Below are 17273 nucleotides of genomic sequence, written 5' to 3'. Positions count from 1 at the left end.
CCTTTTATACACACACACTAATTACAAGCAAACAGATCACAGGTGAGGATAGTTATCTTTAATAGCCATTCAAACCTCTTTGTGTCAACTTGTGTGCATGTTATCAGGCCAAAATCACCAGTGTGTGTAAACTTTTGATCAGGGTCATTTGGGTAGTTTCTGTTGTGATTATGATTTATAAAAAAAAAAAAAAAGTGTAAACACAGTTGATCGATAATAAATGGCTTCAGCCAAAAACTAACCATGAGTGAAAGAAATGTTTTTGTGTTATTCATATTCTCTGAAAAATGGCCAAGAAATCATAAATTCTGCCAGGGTATGTAAATGTTTGAGCACAACTGTATATCACCTGGGTATGAATTTACTAAAGCACTCATAGACAGTGCATACCAAAACACCCATGTGGACAGGGCTGTAAAGCACCCATGGACAGGGCACACTTACTACTGGAGCACCCTTGCTCAGGGCACGCTTGCCATTGGAATAGGACTTTGCGTAATATACGGAGGCTAAGTCTCCAAACAGTAAGATGTCATTTTGACTACTAGGTTACATTGTATCGTTCTTTAGTTGTTAAATTACTAAACTTGACTTTTACTGTATGTTGGATTCTGCAAGGTAAAAAAATGAATGAATAAATTGAGTATAGGCACACCTTGTGTATTTCTGGAAACTGATTTCCCTGGGGATGGAGAGTGGGAGGATGATAAGGAGGCAGAGGAGGCTCATGGTTAATCTTGGATCCAGGTACCATGGCTGGAAACTTTCACCCACCTCATTCATGGTCAGGTTTGCATGGACAGAGTCACACACTGCACAGGGAAGAAACCACAATGTGTGTGAAATAAACATTATGCCTGTTATAAACACTCATAAAAGCAGTATGAACAAATTATAAAAAATGCATACATTGGTTGGGATGAGAAGGTTGCAATGGACACTTCAGTATTGGATACAGTGGTAATATTTTAATGAAAAAAAAAAAAAGAGAGAGAGATTAGGTAACACAGCCAATTCATTTTTATACAAGCCTTTTACTTTTAATTTTCTCAATTATTGTAAGACAGGCTTTGCATCAAAGGTGGCTGAACCTGATAAGAAAGCATCATCATTCATGGGTAGACTTATCTTTAAATACAGTTCTAATCACTAGCGGAACTGTGCTTTTATCAATGTCATTATCCTGAAAATAGATTCTTCCCTCAGCTTTAATAAATGTACCAAGGGTCTGACCATCCAAAAAAGTTATATTTTTGCTGCAGATGGAACTTGGCATTCAAGTAATCTGTTGCAAGATAGCTAATGACTATGTCCCTGCCCACCTTGGGGTGCTCCTAAGTTTTCTAGAACATGAAATAAAGTCTCAACTAGGAGGGGGATATCCTCAAAATGGCCATGACTGGTGCACAGACCTAGGAACTAGGCACAGAGAAACATAACCTGTTAGGTTGTAACTCTTCAGTATCTACAAAAAAAATATGAAATATACATTTTAGATTAACTAAACCATGATTCAATACTTAAATAGTCTTTTCTGGCATAACCTTGCAAAGTATTATGCTAAAAGCATTACATGTGTGCAAAGTGCCGTAACTTGGAGCAACCAGCTTTAATCATTTCAGAACAATGAAGGAAAATTAGTCTTTGGTTGATATATGTTCCTGCACTTTGCACATACCTCCTAACTTTAGTAAATTAGTCTGCTTGTCTTTCAAATTTAGAACCTGAGAAAATTGAGTACTGTCCGTGATACTTTTTTTATTTGCACTAACATACAATTTTTAAGGACAAGCTTTCGGGGTATGTCCACTTCTTCAAGGTCCAAGCAGTACTCAGTACTCAATTTTCTCTGTCACAATTGCACTAATACGGCTACAATCAAATCAAATGTAGAACCTAGAAGGGTAACTCACATTTTTCCAGCTGATCCTCCACCACACGGAGAAAAGCCACAGATATCATGAACAGGTTGAATATGAAGCAGATTCCACAGAGTTTTCCAATTGCTGGTCCACAGACGTCTCTCACCACTCCCTGGTATGTGGATTGGCTACTAAGAGAGGATGCATATCCCAGAATTACCAGTCCACTTATGAGAAAGACCAATGAAACCTACATGAGAATGAAATGGAAACAAACAGTCATACTGTACAACCCAAACTTCACTTGATTCCACTACTATAAAAAAACAAAAACACACACACACACAATTTATATATACAATCCAGTGTCTAATACATCTCCCAAGACTACCATCAAGGTCATTGATTGGCGGGTTGGACAGCAGAGAGAAATGTTGAAGAACAAAAACATATTTAAGGGAAAGAAAGTTTAGATATAAAATTCCAGCCAAGCTGGGTTGCCCTTTGTAGTCTCAGAGGCAGACTTCTTTGAGAATAATGATTTTTTACCCCAAGGACCATTTAGAACAAAATATCTTCTTGGCGCTGATATTTCCACCACCGCTGTTCAGGCTTGTGCTCCTTTTTTGTCATCAGTTGCCTGTTGTATTGCCCCCCCTAGCCTTCAGGTACTTACAGCAATAGTATAAAAGCACTGATATAGAAGTTTTGTCCCCGTTGAAGAAACAGTGCTAAAAAACACAAATGTCATTTAATTTGTTACATCCCAGCTTGCAGCTTTACCATTGTGATGCATTTATTACATTTCTTTATTCAATAAAAATAGTGCTGTGCTAAAGTGTAAAAAAATGAATAAACATAAATCAACTTATGTGCAAAAAAATCTAAAGCATTAATAACCCATAGGATCAATTAGCGTACTAAGAGTATCAATAAAACTATATTGTGAATCTAGTATCAATTGTGACAAAGTCCGTGCTTGGTGGCAATGGGTCAACAATAAAAAAAAAACAAAAAAACAAAAAAAACAAAAAAAAACACACCCCCCACTGTTACGTACCTAAAGGGTGAGGCCAAATTGCAGAGGATGGCCTCTCCTACGCCTCCGACTCGAGGGCCCCTGGTAGTGGTGACAGGGGTGCAGGAGTGCGGAGTGATATGAGTGCCTGGCAGGATCAACAGCAGAAGGATCAGATGGCCGGCACAGCTGACAGGATGGATCAGTAGACAGGAACTGCAGACTGGACAACTCAGCAGACAGGACAGCAGACTGGATGGATCAGCAGACAGGTGAGCAGCCTGGATGGCTCAGCAGACAGGCCCAGCAGACTGGATGGATCAGCAGACAGGTGAGCAGCCTGGATGGCTCAGCAGACAGGCCCAGCAGACTGGATGGATCAGAAAACAGGTGAGCAGCCTGGATGGCTCAGCAGACAGGCCCAGCAGGCTGGATGGATCAGCAGACAAGCTCAGCAGACTGGATGGAAGTCCAGGAACCTCAGACAGGCCGGGTCAGAAAGCAGGCTGGCAGCAGAGGTACAAAAAGGGCAGGCAGAGGGATCATCAAACAAGCCAAGGGTCAGGTACAGGCGGATAACAGGAACAGTCTCAAAGCAAGCCGGGTCAAAAGAGGAGCAGATATCAGGTTTTTAGGGAACACATACACAGAGCTGCAGAGCAAACAGCAATTATGCAAGTGTCAGACAGGTTTAAATAACCCACCAGACACTAACGAGTGCATGTGCGCATAGACGCCCGCAATCGTGCACCGATGGGTCTAATCTGCCTGTTACTGGCAGGATCTTCATGACACCCACACACCTTGAATGGACAATCCTCCACCGAATCCTCCGAAAGGTTTGCGCTCACCTTACAGATTGAGCCTCGCTACAAAAAAGGTCACTCAAGCAGGAGGAAGCCAAGGTCAGAAATGGTGGCCACAGATGGAAACTCTCATGGGCAAATGGACACAACCATTTAGGAATCACCAGCAGGAGGGTCCACAAACTCAGCTGCAGAACCAGCCTCAAAATGCTCTGACTACTGCTCAGCTTAGAGAAGAAATCATAGTGCTCACTGACTAAAATGTTCTCATTAATATAAAAAGACATATATGCATTCACTTGTATAAACAATATGCAGGCATTGGTAAACACAAAAAGCGTCTGCCTCACCACATACACTAGAAATCCTCTGTATGTGCAGCCAAACACCACCACTCAGGGATCAGTTAAAGCAAGCAGTGTGTGAGTGTCTTTCCCGAATTGTTAAGCTCCTCCCTACGCATTTCATCAGTGTGACGTCATCAGGGGCACGTCTGTAGACATAATTTGCCCCCTTGAATACCAATTCCACCTAAATTGTGTAAAACTAATTTGAAATGCCTGCTTTATAGTATTAGGAGTGTTTGTTAGGTCTTGCAGTGATAGACATTTTGGAAAGTATTTACATAATGAGGTGCTAATAAATTTCCTTTAGCGCTGCACCTTTAAACAGAGCCAGAAAAATGATGGATCCTGGAAATTAAAGTGAGAATAGACAACTCTCAGCACTTATCTTTTTTTTGAGGAATGTTACCCAGTTATAGCCTCACTATAGCTACTTGGCATCTTTGGAGTGAGAATATTTGAGGGTTCTTTAAAAAACACTAAAAATCAGCTACTTTGAGAGTTAGCACACCCTACCCTCACATGCATAATCCTCAAACCCTAAAAGGATCAGTATCTCTGGATGACCAATATGGTTACAGGGCTAAACACAACACATACATTTTCATATTAAAAAGGAAAGTGTAGTGAATTTTGTGTGACCACATATTCTGAGTTTTCACTGCAGGGTTCACATTAAAATTATCATTATTTTTTTTTTTTAGGACTTACACATTTATACACGCTAGACATGTGCACAGCCAAAAAATTCGTTCATTTTCGTTTCATTAGTTTATTATTTTTTTCGTTTTTCGGGTCATTCGTTATGATCGGGATTCGTAAATTCGTTCATTTGTAAATTCGTAAATGCGTTCATTTGTACATTCGTTCATTCGTACATTTTTACATTTGTACATTTGTAAATTCGTACATTCGTAAGTTCGTAAAATCGTACATTTGTAAATTAGAAAATTCGGAAATTTGTAAATTCAAAGTTTGAAAATCCAAAAACCCGAAAATTCAAAAATCTGAAATAGTAACTTTAAGTAAATACTAACTATTAAATTATAGGTATTGTAATTTCCTTTCAAATTTGACTGTCAGTGAACGTAACAAATACGAATTTATCCGAAGTTACGAATTATCCAAAACGAATGCTGCATCTAAACAAATGGAACAGAACAAATTAATAATAAATAATAATAATAATAAAACTTTGTTATTATTATTATTTATTATTATTAATTCATTACGTTCCATTCCATTTTTTCGGATCATTCATAACTTCGGATAAATTTGTATGTGTTACGTTCATTTAGGCCCCTTTCACACTGGGGCGGTGGGGGCGTCGGCGGTACAACAGCGCTATTTATAGTGCTGCTGTACCGTCGTTCTTGCAGCGGTATTCGCCCGCTAGCGAGGCGGTTTTAACCCCCGCTGGCGGCCGAAAAAGGGTTAAAATCCCTCGTACAGCGCGGCTATAGCCGCGGTATTGCCGCGGTATAGCCGCGATGTCCCATTGATTTCAATGGGCAGGAGCGGTGAAGGAGCGGTGAATACACCGCTCCTTCACCGCTCCAAAAAAGCGGTTTGCAGGACTTTTTTCACCGTCCTGCCTGCGCACCGCTTCAGTGTGAAAGCCCTCGGGCTTTCACACTGAACAAACAGCGGAGGCTGTTTAGGGGCGGTTTGCAGGCGGTATTTTTAGCGCAATACCGCCTGCAAACCGCCCCAGTGTTAAAGGGGTCTAACAGCCAAATTTGAAAGGAAATTACAATACCTATAATTTAAAAGTTACTAGTAATTACTAATAGTTAAGTTATTATTAGTTAACTATTATTTCAGATTTCCGAATTTTCGAATTGACAAATTTACGAATTCACTAATTTACTAATGTACGAATGTACATTCGTAAATTGCGAATGTACGAATGCCCGAATTTACGAATGTCCAATTTTATCGATTTTACGAATATTCGGAAAAAATTCGTTAAACGGGTTTTCGTTAATTCGGATATTCCCGAATTAACGAATTTGTCGAAATTCGTTAAAAAATGAATTTGGAACGAAACGAATTGCACATGCCTAATACACGCTGGTTTCCATTAAGTTGACCTTTTTTACAGTGAAGACTATACACTATAACAGCCTGACCTCTAGAAGAGAACTCCTTCTGAACCATGACTCCCAAACATTGTAACAGCAGAATGTGCATATTTATTTTAATTGGACAATAAATTTGTACGGTTAAAGTGTTTGTTAACCCATAGAATACAAACACCGCCAGACCCTCTATTAGAGCCTGTCTGAGCGCACTGCAGTAGTCTTTTATAAAAATGAGCGCTGTAAATACCAATTTACAATAATCTTCAGGCCGGTCACATGACTCGCGGCCGCTGTATACAGCCGATTGATGGCTTCTGTAGGAGGGTCCATGATCTCCCTCTTACATCAGCCGAGGAGATCACATGGCTGCTCAGCCTCTCCCGCAGTAACCCTGGAAACCTGACCGAGAGTCATGTGACTGGCCTGAAGACAGCGCTAAAAAATAAATAAATTAATTAAAAAAACGGTATTTACAGTGCTCAATTTTTATAAAAGAATAATGCAGTGTGGTATGCCAGGATATCATAGAGGGGCTGGCAGTGTTTATTTCAAATTTTTTATTTTACTAATAGTGGCGGAGGGGAGGGGGTCAGAGACAGAGACACACAGACACAAGATGACGGACAAGAAGGAGGGGGTGAGGGAGGAGAGAGGAGAGCAGAGAGGACAGCGTATGAGGGACACACTTTGACTATGGTGATCAGGGCAGAGCATCCCTGATTTGTGGTCTGTTTAGAGAGGCCATACAGGAAGTGGCAGATTCAGGGTCTTTTTTTTTTTTTACAGTTTAGAGGGGGCAGATTACACAACACAAGCTATGTGCAGTGTAATGCTGCTATTTTTTTGGGGGTTAACAAACACTTTAATGAAGTTACCTAGATGCTATTTTTCTCGTAAGATAACCCAACATTATGACTTCCTGTGTGCTCTGTGAATACAGAGGTTTCCTGCTAAGGGCAGGACCCAATTCAAAAGATTTGGCAACATGTTCAGATATTGTGCATGCAAATCCAACTATTCACCAATATACACAACTAGCTTACAGAATGTAGACATCTACCTGATATGATCTAACTTTATATCCTGCAGATATACAATACTACGGTAGCCAATAGACAGAATATGGTCCAAGCTGACCGGGCCACTAGATTGGTGATTACAAGACTGTTTCATACTGGCAATATGCATACAGTGTCCTCTCCCAAAAATGACTACTGGACATAGAATAGTTAAGTTTAAACAATAGACCTCATTCAGAAAGCAATATTAACAGCTATAATAACGTGGTGGGTAATTAATGGTAGAACTCCAACCAAAAACCATTTAATTTTATTTTTGGACATAGTGGTTTAAGTTTCATAGCAATCTGAATTCTCAAATTTCTCATCAAATCCCATTTGAAGGGTTTAAGGCCCCAAGCATACACTGTTTACCCTACAAAAAAGGGACATCTCCCTTATGGACACACAACGCAATAAAAACTTGACTGAAGTTTCATACACACATACTGGAGTACCACGTTAAGGGCTCCATTACATGAGAGGCCAGCTGGTGGTAAAACCAAGCGGTTGAGCTATGGTTTTACCAAACCCAACCACCAGCCTGAACACAGACATGCAGCCGCTCAAGGCTGTACTCATGCTGCAGTAAAAATTAAACATCATGTTGCATTTGGTGGGTGTTACCATCACCATACACAACCCAAGTCTATAGTGCCACACTGCAACTCTATGCAATGCATGTGATTGTTGTGCAGTGGGTGGCATTTACAGAATATACAACATAAAATAAAAAAAAAATTAAAAAAATAAATAAACACACACACACTTTGCTAGAAAAAGTCAACACATTTCACATAATAGCTTCTTCAGGATATTTCAAAAAAAGAGGAAAAAAGGTCCTTATGAAGCTCTTATGCGAAACATGTTGACCTTTTCTAGATTGCTACATTATGAAGTTATGTTTGAAACATCCATACCACATATTGTAATCGTGAGAGGTATAAATATATCCTAGGGATATGTTGTCCCATGGTATTTTTATTCTTTACATCTTTTACCAGTTACTAAAAGCTTTTGAAATGTTTTATCTGTTGTGGTTCCCCTGGCATCAGTAAAGTAATTTTCTTCCCAGCCCCCCCCTTTCCCTTTTGTATATTATACTAGGGTGTAGTATGAATATTGGCAGCTGCCTTCATGTAATTCATTTACAGGATTAAACCAAGTGGTGAGGAGTTGACATCTGCTTCTCACCACCTGTCAAACACCACTGAAAAGGGTAGCAAGGACTGCCACACATGTGAAGGAGTATCATATTGCAGTGTACCAAAGCCAGGGGATTGCTAGCTGGTTGTGATAAATTACTGGTACTTTGTGTGGGCAGGTCATTGGCTACAGTAGATATTACAGTTATGTCATTCAGTTTAACTATGCACAGAAACTGAACAGGATAGCAAGCTTTAAGCGCAAATGTTTCAACACAGTACCAACTTTGAGATACTGGTAACAGCATATTGTATGTTTCATCCATTTCACTTTTACCCACACGAACAAAAATGTTTTATTTCATAACATAACGTAGAGGGCAAAAATCACTCATGGTATCCAACTGAATATTTGCCATTTAGGAAGTAATGCTGTGTACACACGACCGGTTTTTCCCATCGGAATGAACTCGGAGTTCCGCTGAAACAGACTTGCCTACACACGATCACACCAAAGTCCGATCGATTTAGAACGCGATGACGTACGACGGGACTAGAAAAAGGAAGTTCAATAGCCAGTAGCCAATGGCTGCCCTTGCAACGTTTTTGGTCCGTCGGAATAGCATACAGACGAACGGTTTTCCCAATAGGAATTGATTCCGTCGGAAAGATTTAAAACATGTTCTATTTCTAGGTATGTCAGAAGAAAAAGTCAGATAAAGCCCACACACGATCGGAATGTCCGATGGAATGATTCCGTCGGACCTTTTCTGCTGGCAAGTCCGGTCGTGTGTATGCGGCATTAGACGTTTAAACATTTTATTTCTTTCTTTATTTATTTTTAGCTATCTGCTCTGGGCTACAGCTAGCATTGTTCTTCATCCTATATGAAGCTCAATTACTGCATATTAACTGGACTAAGCCTTGTTAAGTCCACATGAAAAATGCCCCTTGCTGTGAAAACATTAGTTTACCCTGCATCAGCGAACTTGGATTGATCAACGGTGTGTGTTCCTAGTTTTCAATGACCCAACTTCAAACAGAAAAACTAAAAAGTTATCGTTTAAATTAAGTTACACCTACTGACACTAAACTTGCTCTAAGCATCTAAGCTTAAAGGCCAACTCCAGGCACAAAAAAAAAAAAAAAAAATTGACAGCAAAGTTATTTACTGGTTGGCACTCCTGCCTTGCACCACTGAGGTCATCATGTCGGATCCTGTTCAGGACACTATTTGTATTGAGTTTGCATGTCCTTCCTATGCGAATGTGGGTTTCCTCCAATACTCCAAAGACATGCTGGGTGGTTAAACGGCTCATGTTCAAACTGGCGTGTGTGTGTGTGTGTGTGTGTGTGTGAGAGCTAGGGACCCTAGATTGTAAGCTCCTCGAGGGCAGGGACTAGTGTAGATGTACAGTATGTGAAGTGCTGCATAAATTGTCTGTGCTATATAATGTCTTTAAAATTAGACAACAGTTATACTGTACATTTAGTTGGAAAAAAGGAGATCTTCTGTTATATGTGCTTTATTCTACAAATCTGACCACTCGTATGCAAGCAATGCAGATTTTTTTGTTTTCAATTGAAAATTCGCTTTATTAGGTTATAAGAAGACTAGGTATAACAGAGCCTTCGGGGCGTACCCCGGCTCAATGTACAAGCAACGAAACAGTGTAAACATCTAACAAATTTGCCCATATGGGGGGTAAAAACATACTCAGAAAACACAAAGTACAGCAATAACTTAGGAATATAATAGCAGACAGGGAGCACACTATATATGATTGAAAATAGTATATAAAGGCAGTGCCCAGCACCGGGCAAGGCACTGGGAAGACTGGAGCCCACAACATAATGAGACAAATAATCACAGTAAAAAAGGGAGATGAAGTGCTCTTCAAAAGTATCCATTAAGAGGCAGTAGTGGTGGATGCTAACCATAAATCCCAAATTTGGGAAAATTTCTTGGGACAATCAGGAGAGCAGTATGTGTCTGAGTTGAAAAGAGTTTTCCAATACTCTAAAGTGGGAGCCGTTTCTGTCTTCCATCGTAGCACTATTGCCTTCCTGGCGTAAACTAGAAGACCCAACAAGGTCCTGAGTGCCCTATTTGACACCAGGGCCTCTACTAAACCGAGAATACATTTGTGTATCATGCATGGAACCTGGATGGTGGTTAGCTCATGAATGTAATCTGGGACAGCAATAATTTGTAAATGGGCATATTTGACAGCTGCATGGCATGGCAGGTGGTTTCTTTTCTGTCAAAATAATGTATAACTGCTGTAGTACTCCTGAAATTTTTGTACACGGAGTTGATATAAAAAAAAAAAAAACACACACACACCTTACCCCCAAAGGAGCTACTGGATATTATAGTATCAGGTCCCTCTGCCTTGCACCCGTAATGACCCGTCCTTACCTGGACCTGAGACAACACTGACACAACTTAAACGAGATTTATGAGGAAAAGCCTTGAAAAAGGAAAAGGGTGGGTTAAACAAGTAGAATAATAGTTGAGTAAATATAGTTCGATATGTGACACTGATTCCCAAAATTAAACAGTTGTTTCCCACAGCCAGTTATGAAATGGTTGACCAAGAAGGCACTAAGCCAGCATAGAAGAATGAAAATACCTGAAATCTGAAAATGTATTAGACGTGCAACCGGTGGTGTATAACTGCAATACTTGCACAAAGAAGAGAGATGGAGATGTGCTTTTTCCTTGCAGTCTGAAGAGAAACTAAAATAGCAGATGACCTTTCCCAGAAATCTGTTTCTTTTGACCCTCCCAGAGTGACTAAACAAAGGGCATGAATGACACTTTACCACTAGGTCACTAGGTGGCATTAGCCCATTACAGCCTTTCAACCAGGGTGCCTAGGAACCCTGGGGTGCCTTCAATTTCAGGGGTGCCTTGGCAAAATGCCTAAAAATTACATACAAGCCAGCGAGTGGATCAAGCCTGCCTTTTAGTTACACAAAGTGACGGGTTTTCATTGTGTACGAACACAACCTTCTAGCTGCTGGCCTCCTAACAACCAAGAACATCATTGGTTGATAAGGAGGACGTTGGGTGCCTGTGCAGCATCCTTGTTTGGCCCTCTCCCATCCCTCTCTGTCAGCACATTAGAGGACTGAGGGAGAGAAACGGAAGGAAAAGACAAGCGCTAGTACTATTCAGTACCAGTATGCAAAGATGTGTGTTTTCTTTGGAAGAATAAATCACCTCTAAGGCCCCTTTCACTGGGGCCGTGGGGGCGTCGGCGGTACAACAGCGCTATTTTTAGCGCTGCTGTACCGTCGTTCTTGCAGCGGTATTCGGCCGCTAGCTGTGCGGTTTTACCCCCCGCTGGCGGCCGAAAAAGGGTTAAAATCCCTCGTACAGCGCGGCTATAGCCGCGGTATTGCCGCGGTATAGCCGCGCTGTCCCATTGATTTTAATGGGCAGGAGCGGGGAAGGAGCGGTGAATACACCGCTCCTTCCCCGCTCCAAAAAAGCGGTTTGCAGGACTTTTTTCACCGCCCTGCCTGCGCACCGCTTCAGTGTGAAAGCCCTCGGGCTTTCACACTGAACAAACAGCGGAGGCTGTTTAGGGGCGGTTTTCAGGCGGTATTTTTAGTGCAATACCGCCTGAAAACCGCTCCAGTGTGAAAGGGGTCTTACTTTGGGTGTCCTAAGTGTCTGGATGTTGCGGCATTATGTAAAACTATTTGTTTTATTTTTTACATTTTAGAATTGGTGCTTCAAGATTGTGCAGAATTTTGAAGAGTGCCTCAACTACAAAAAGGTTAAGAAACACTGGTCTATTAAACAGAAAATAAGTAATGGCAATAACATAACAAACTATGCAAGAATTTTAATTCACACATTTAAACAAACATTAGGCTGTGTGCCCTCTGGGGCAGAACGGGAGATAGGAATAGAAAATAAATAAATAAACTTTATTGCTGCTTTTATCTTATCAGCGTTGCTGGGCAAGATTTAAACAGACCAGCCAGTGCCACAATAGTATTAACAGCAAACCATATTACTTGTTCACAGAACACAATTTACTGTAAATTGCAACAAAGCTGATAGATTAGCATAAATCTTTGCACTATTCTGCAGATACTAGTTCATTTAAGGTATTCTCTAGATTTCGATAGAGAGGCAAGGTTAGATAAGGTTTTTATTGCTGTCCATGTCCCTGCTGGGGATATCCACATTCTCTTTTTGTGCTGATGACTATTACAACTGAGCAGGGCAGTCTTAATGAATGGACACCGCTGGGCACTGCCCAGAGGCCCCAGGTGCATGGGGGGCACCATGATAAGCCTGCATTGCATCATACTTGCCAGCTGTCCCGAACAGTCATATATTTTACTAAACTGTCCCTGGATGAATACCAGAACCTGTGCCCTCCTGATCCCAGTATTGTGCCTTCCTGCTTTCTGCCTGCACTGTGCTCTTTGAGTTGATTAGGCTTTGATTTATGGCATGTTTTCTTATTGCTTAATAAATCGATTTTATTGAAAGTACTAATGAATATATGCTTAATTCTACCAACTATTTATACTTTCATTTTTGAGAGTAGGTGCATACATTTGGGCAGGCTGGTAGGGCTTCCAGTGCATTAGTTTGCCCAGGGACCCATGGTGTTATTAAGACAACCCTACAACCGAGACTGGATAGAAGAAAAAAAAATCCTAAATTGTTTAGTTGTCTCAGGTATAGAGGGGAATTTTTCACATTTTTCTAGTGACATCTAGAAATCTTTACTTTTGAGAAATGTCCACTTATCTCTGCTATGTCTGTGGGGAAGCACTCTGGAAAGCTAGGCTGGCCATAAACGGATTGAAATTCGGATGGTTAAGCAGGAACTAGACAAATTTTGATCAGTATGTGGCTGTCCCTGCTTGACAGAAGCTGATCGTTTGATCGACCTCTGTTTAAGGGACATGATGGAAAATTTCCTCAATCAGCACCAATCAGTTGCAGCCATTGATCAGTGTATTGGACAGGTGTCACTGTCAGAATACAACGTTCTGGGGGGGGTATTCCTACAATTAGCTTATTTGTTATATCTGTTTGAGGAGTGCTAAAAATACCTGCTGTCAGCTAATAACTTCATGTGCTGTTGCCTGTGCTGCATACTTATCAGTGACATTGTTCTTACTTATTGCTGAGGACTACAGCACACCAGCCATCCATGTTTTGAAGAAGAGGAGAAGGGGAGGTTTCCTTAAGCCTCGTACACACGGTACGATTGTTGGCCAACCCAGCGTCTGATTTTTGTCAAAAGGGCGTGTGCCAGGATCTTGTCTTGCATACATACTAACGGTACACAATTGTCATACAACAAACACAAACATAGTGACGTACTACGAGGAATTTCAGCTCTTGAGTGCCACCCTTTGGGCCCCCTTCTGCTAATTTTGTGTTTGGTGAGCATCGATTCCGAGCATGCGTGTTTGTACTTTCGACTTGTGTGATAGATTTGTGTACTGACCATATGAAAATCTAATATCAAACCATTGTCCGCCGAAAATTTACTAGCCTGCCATCCAACATTTGTTGGCCGAAAGTTGGACAACAATTGTCAAAAGGAGAGTCCCAATAGTAAGATTTTAGGACAACAGTTAATCCCCTGCCAACAATCGTACCGTGTGTACGAGGCTTTAGTCTTGTCTTACTTCTGATAGCCTGATACTTTAGGACAAGAACTTTACCCTGGCAAAGAAAGTTTGTTACTGCCAGAATCACCAAGGGAAAATAAAGGGAAAAAGCCTGAAAAACTAAAAGTACTGAAGCCACCATCTAAAACTGGTAAGCTACAATATATTATATTTTTGCTTTTTGGTTTAGATACGCTTTAAAGCGCCTCAGATTCAAAAAGTCATATAGGAGGTAGGGATGGGCTGACTGTTCGAGTCTAACATAAGTTCGACTCGAACATCGGCTGTTCGATGAAGATCGAACATTATGGGCCATGCGCGCCAATTCATCATCGCAGTGCATTGCTGGCTGATGATTGGCCAAGCATGCACTATGACCTGCATGCTTTCGCCAATCACAGCGCCGTAAGCAAACAGAGCCATAATTGGCCAAAGGCAGGGTGCCTTTGGCCAATTATGGCTCAGGGGGTTAAGTACACGCCCCAAACTATATAAGGCCGCCAGCACGTCTGCCCTGTGTAGTGTGTTGCTGGCAGAGAGAGAGATAGAGATAGAGAGATACATTTCATTTACTTTAAGCAAGCAGTTTATTCAGTTAGCTAGATCTCACTGAAGACCGTTCCTGCTTATACTGTTTTACTGTTTCTAATCTACTTCAGGCAGGCAGTTGATTCAGTTAGCTGCAGTGTATTTCATAAATTATATTATATATATATCTATATACACACACAGTGGGGACGGAAAGTATTCGGACCCCCGTAGCCTCCCTGGCGGTATTCCCGAGTGTGGCTCGGGGTTGAAATTCAGTACCATTAGCGGTAACCCCGAGCCACACTCGGGATCGCATTGCAGGATCCTGGGGCGGCTTTACTTACCTTGTCCCCGGGATCCTGCGATGTCCCCCGCAGTGTCCGAGGGCTCCGTCCTCCTCCGAAGCCTCTCTGTGCCAGGCTCCGTTCCCTGCGAGCGGCGCGACGCACGGGGGCGGAGCCTGGCGGCAAATTAAAAAAAAAGTAAAAATCATAATACATACAGTGCTGTAATCTTACAGATTACAGTACTGTATGAAATAATTTCACATCCCTTTTGTCCCCAGTGCTTTGTCCCATGCCCTGCATGCAGTTTTACATGATATACACTGTTCTTTCTGCCTGGAAACTGGAGATTGTCCATAGCAACCAAAAAGTGTCCCTTTACGTCAAAAGTGGCTTTAGACCTAGAAAACAGCGATAGTAAATTAGAACACTTGCAGAATTGAGCGATAGTGAATTGTGGGGAAATTTATTTTATTACTATTTTTTTTTTTTTTTTTTAATTATTTATTTTTATTTATTATATTATAATTTATGTTTTTGTGTTTCAAACTTTATCATACCCGGGATATCTACTAGACTCTGGTTTGGACAGATTTAAGTGTGTTATTGTTAAGATTTACAGACCTACAATATAAAACGCCAAATTTCCATGCAAAATAATTGTACCGCTTTCAGCACCTAAAATCCGAAATAATCATACCGCCAGGGAGGTTAAATTTTTCACTCTTTGTTATATTGCAGCCATTTGCTAAAATCATTTAAGTTCATTTTTTTCCTCATTAATGTACACACAGCACCCCATATTGACAGAAAAACACAAAATTGTTGACATTTTTGCAGATTTATCAAAAAAGAAAAACTGAAATATCACATGGTCCTAAGTATTCAGACCCTTTGCTCAGTATTTAGTAGAAGCACCCTGTTGATCTAATACAGCCATGAGTCTTTTTGGGAAAGATGCAACAAGTTTTTCACACCTGGATTTGGGGATCCTCTGCCATTCCTCCTTGCAGATCCTCTCCAGTTCTGTCAGGTTGGATGGTAAACGTTGGTGGACAGCCATTTTTTAGGTCTCTCCAGAGATGCTCAATTAGGTTTAAGTCAGGGCTCTGGCTGGGCCATTCAAGAACAGTCACAGAGATGTTGTGAAGCCACTCCTTCGTTATTTTAGCTGTGTGCTTGGGGTCATTGTCTTGTTGGAAGGTAAACCTTCGGCCCAGTCTGAGGTCCTGAGCACTCTGGAGAAGGTTTTCGTCCAGGATATCCCTGTACTTGGCCGCATTCATCTTTCCCTCGATTGCAACCAGTCGTCCTGTCCCTGCAGCTGAAAAACACCCTCACAGCATGATGCTGCCACCACCATGCTTCACTGTTGGGACTGTATTGGACAGGTGATGAGCAATGCCTGGTTTTCTCCACACATACAGCTTAAAATTAAGGCCAAAAAGTTCTATCTTGGTCTCATCTGACCAGAGAATCTTTATCACCATCTTGGAGTCCTTCAGGTGTTTTTTTTAGCAAACTCCATGCAGGCTTTCATGTGTCTTGCACTGAGCAGAGGCTTCTGTCGGGCCACTCTGCCATAAAGCCCTGACTGGTGGAGGGGTGTAGTGGTTGACTTTCTACAACTTTCTCCCATCTCCCGACTGCATCTCTGGAGCTCAGCCACAGTGATCTTTGGGTTCTTCTTTACCCTCTCACCAAGGCTCTTCTCCCCCGATAGCTCAGTTTGGCTGGACGGCCAGCTCTAGGAAGGGTTCTGGTCATCCCAAACGTCTTCCATTTAAGGATTATGGCAGCCACTGTGCTCTTAGGAACCTTAAGTGCAGCAGAAATTTTTTTTAACCTTGTGCCTTGCCACAATTCTGTCTCTGAGCTCTTCAGGCAGTTCCTTTGAACTCATGATTCTCATTTGCTCTGACATGCACTGTGAGCTGTAAGGTCTTATATAGAGAGGTGTGTGGCTTTCAGAATCAAGTCCAATTAGTATAATCAAACACAGCTGGACTCAAATAAAGGTGTAGAACCATCTCAAGGATGATCAGAAGGAATGGACAGCACCTGAGTTAAATATATGAGTGTCACAGCAAAGGGTCTGAATACTTAGGCCAATGTGATATTTCGTTTTTTCTTTAATAAATCTGCAATAATGTCAACAATTCTGTGTTTTTCTATCAATATGGGGTGCTGTGTGTACATTAATGAGGAAAAAAATGAACTGAAATGATTTTAGCAAATGGCTGCAATATAACAAAGAGTGAAAAATTTAAGGGGGTCTGAATACTTTCCATCCCCACTGTATAATCACACACACACACACAGACCCCGGCTTTGTATATATCAGTTCCTGGCAGTTCCTGGTGTACTGTTTCTAATATACTTTAGGCAGTTGATTCAGCTAGCTGCAGTGCATTTAATGAATATATATATATATATATATATATATATATATATATATATATATATATATATATATATATATA

General features: G+C 41.1%; 1 protein-coding gene across 1 annotated transcript in view; it reads right to left on the bottom strand.

The window, feature by feature from the left end:
* Positions 1-17273, bottom strand: part of SLC38A8 (solute carrier family 38 member 8) — a 115610-nt gene that overhangs the window by 85344 nt on the left and 12993 nt on the right. The window contains exons 2-3 of the mRNA XM_073605448.1: positions 1914-2112; positions 656-812 (exon numbers count right to left, since the gene is read on the bottom strand). Coding sequence (XP_073461549.1) covers positions 656-812; positions 1914-2112 — 356 coding nt within the window. The remainder of the gene's footprint in view (positions 1-655; positions 813-1913; positions 2113-17273) is intronic.

Source organism: Aquarana catesbeiana, linkage group LG11, assembly GCF_042186555.1.
Source record: "Aquarana catesbeiana isolate 2022-GZ linkage group LG11, ASM4218655v1, whole genome shotgun sequence".
Classification (NCBI taxonomy): domain Eukaryota; kingdom Metazoa; phylum Chordata; class Amphibia; order Anura; family Ranidae; genus Aquarana; species Aquarana catesbeiana.
Note: the sequence above shows the minus strand (reverse complement) of the source record. Positions and strands in the feature narration are given on the sequence as shown.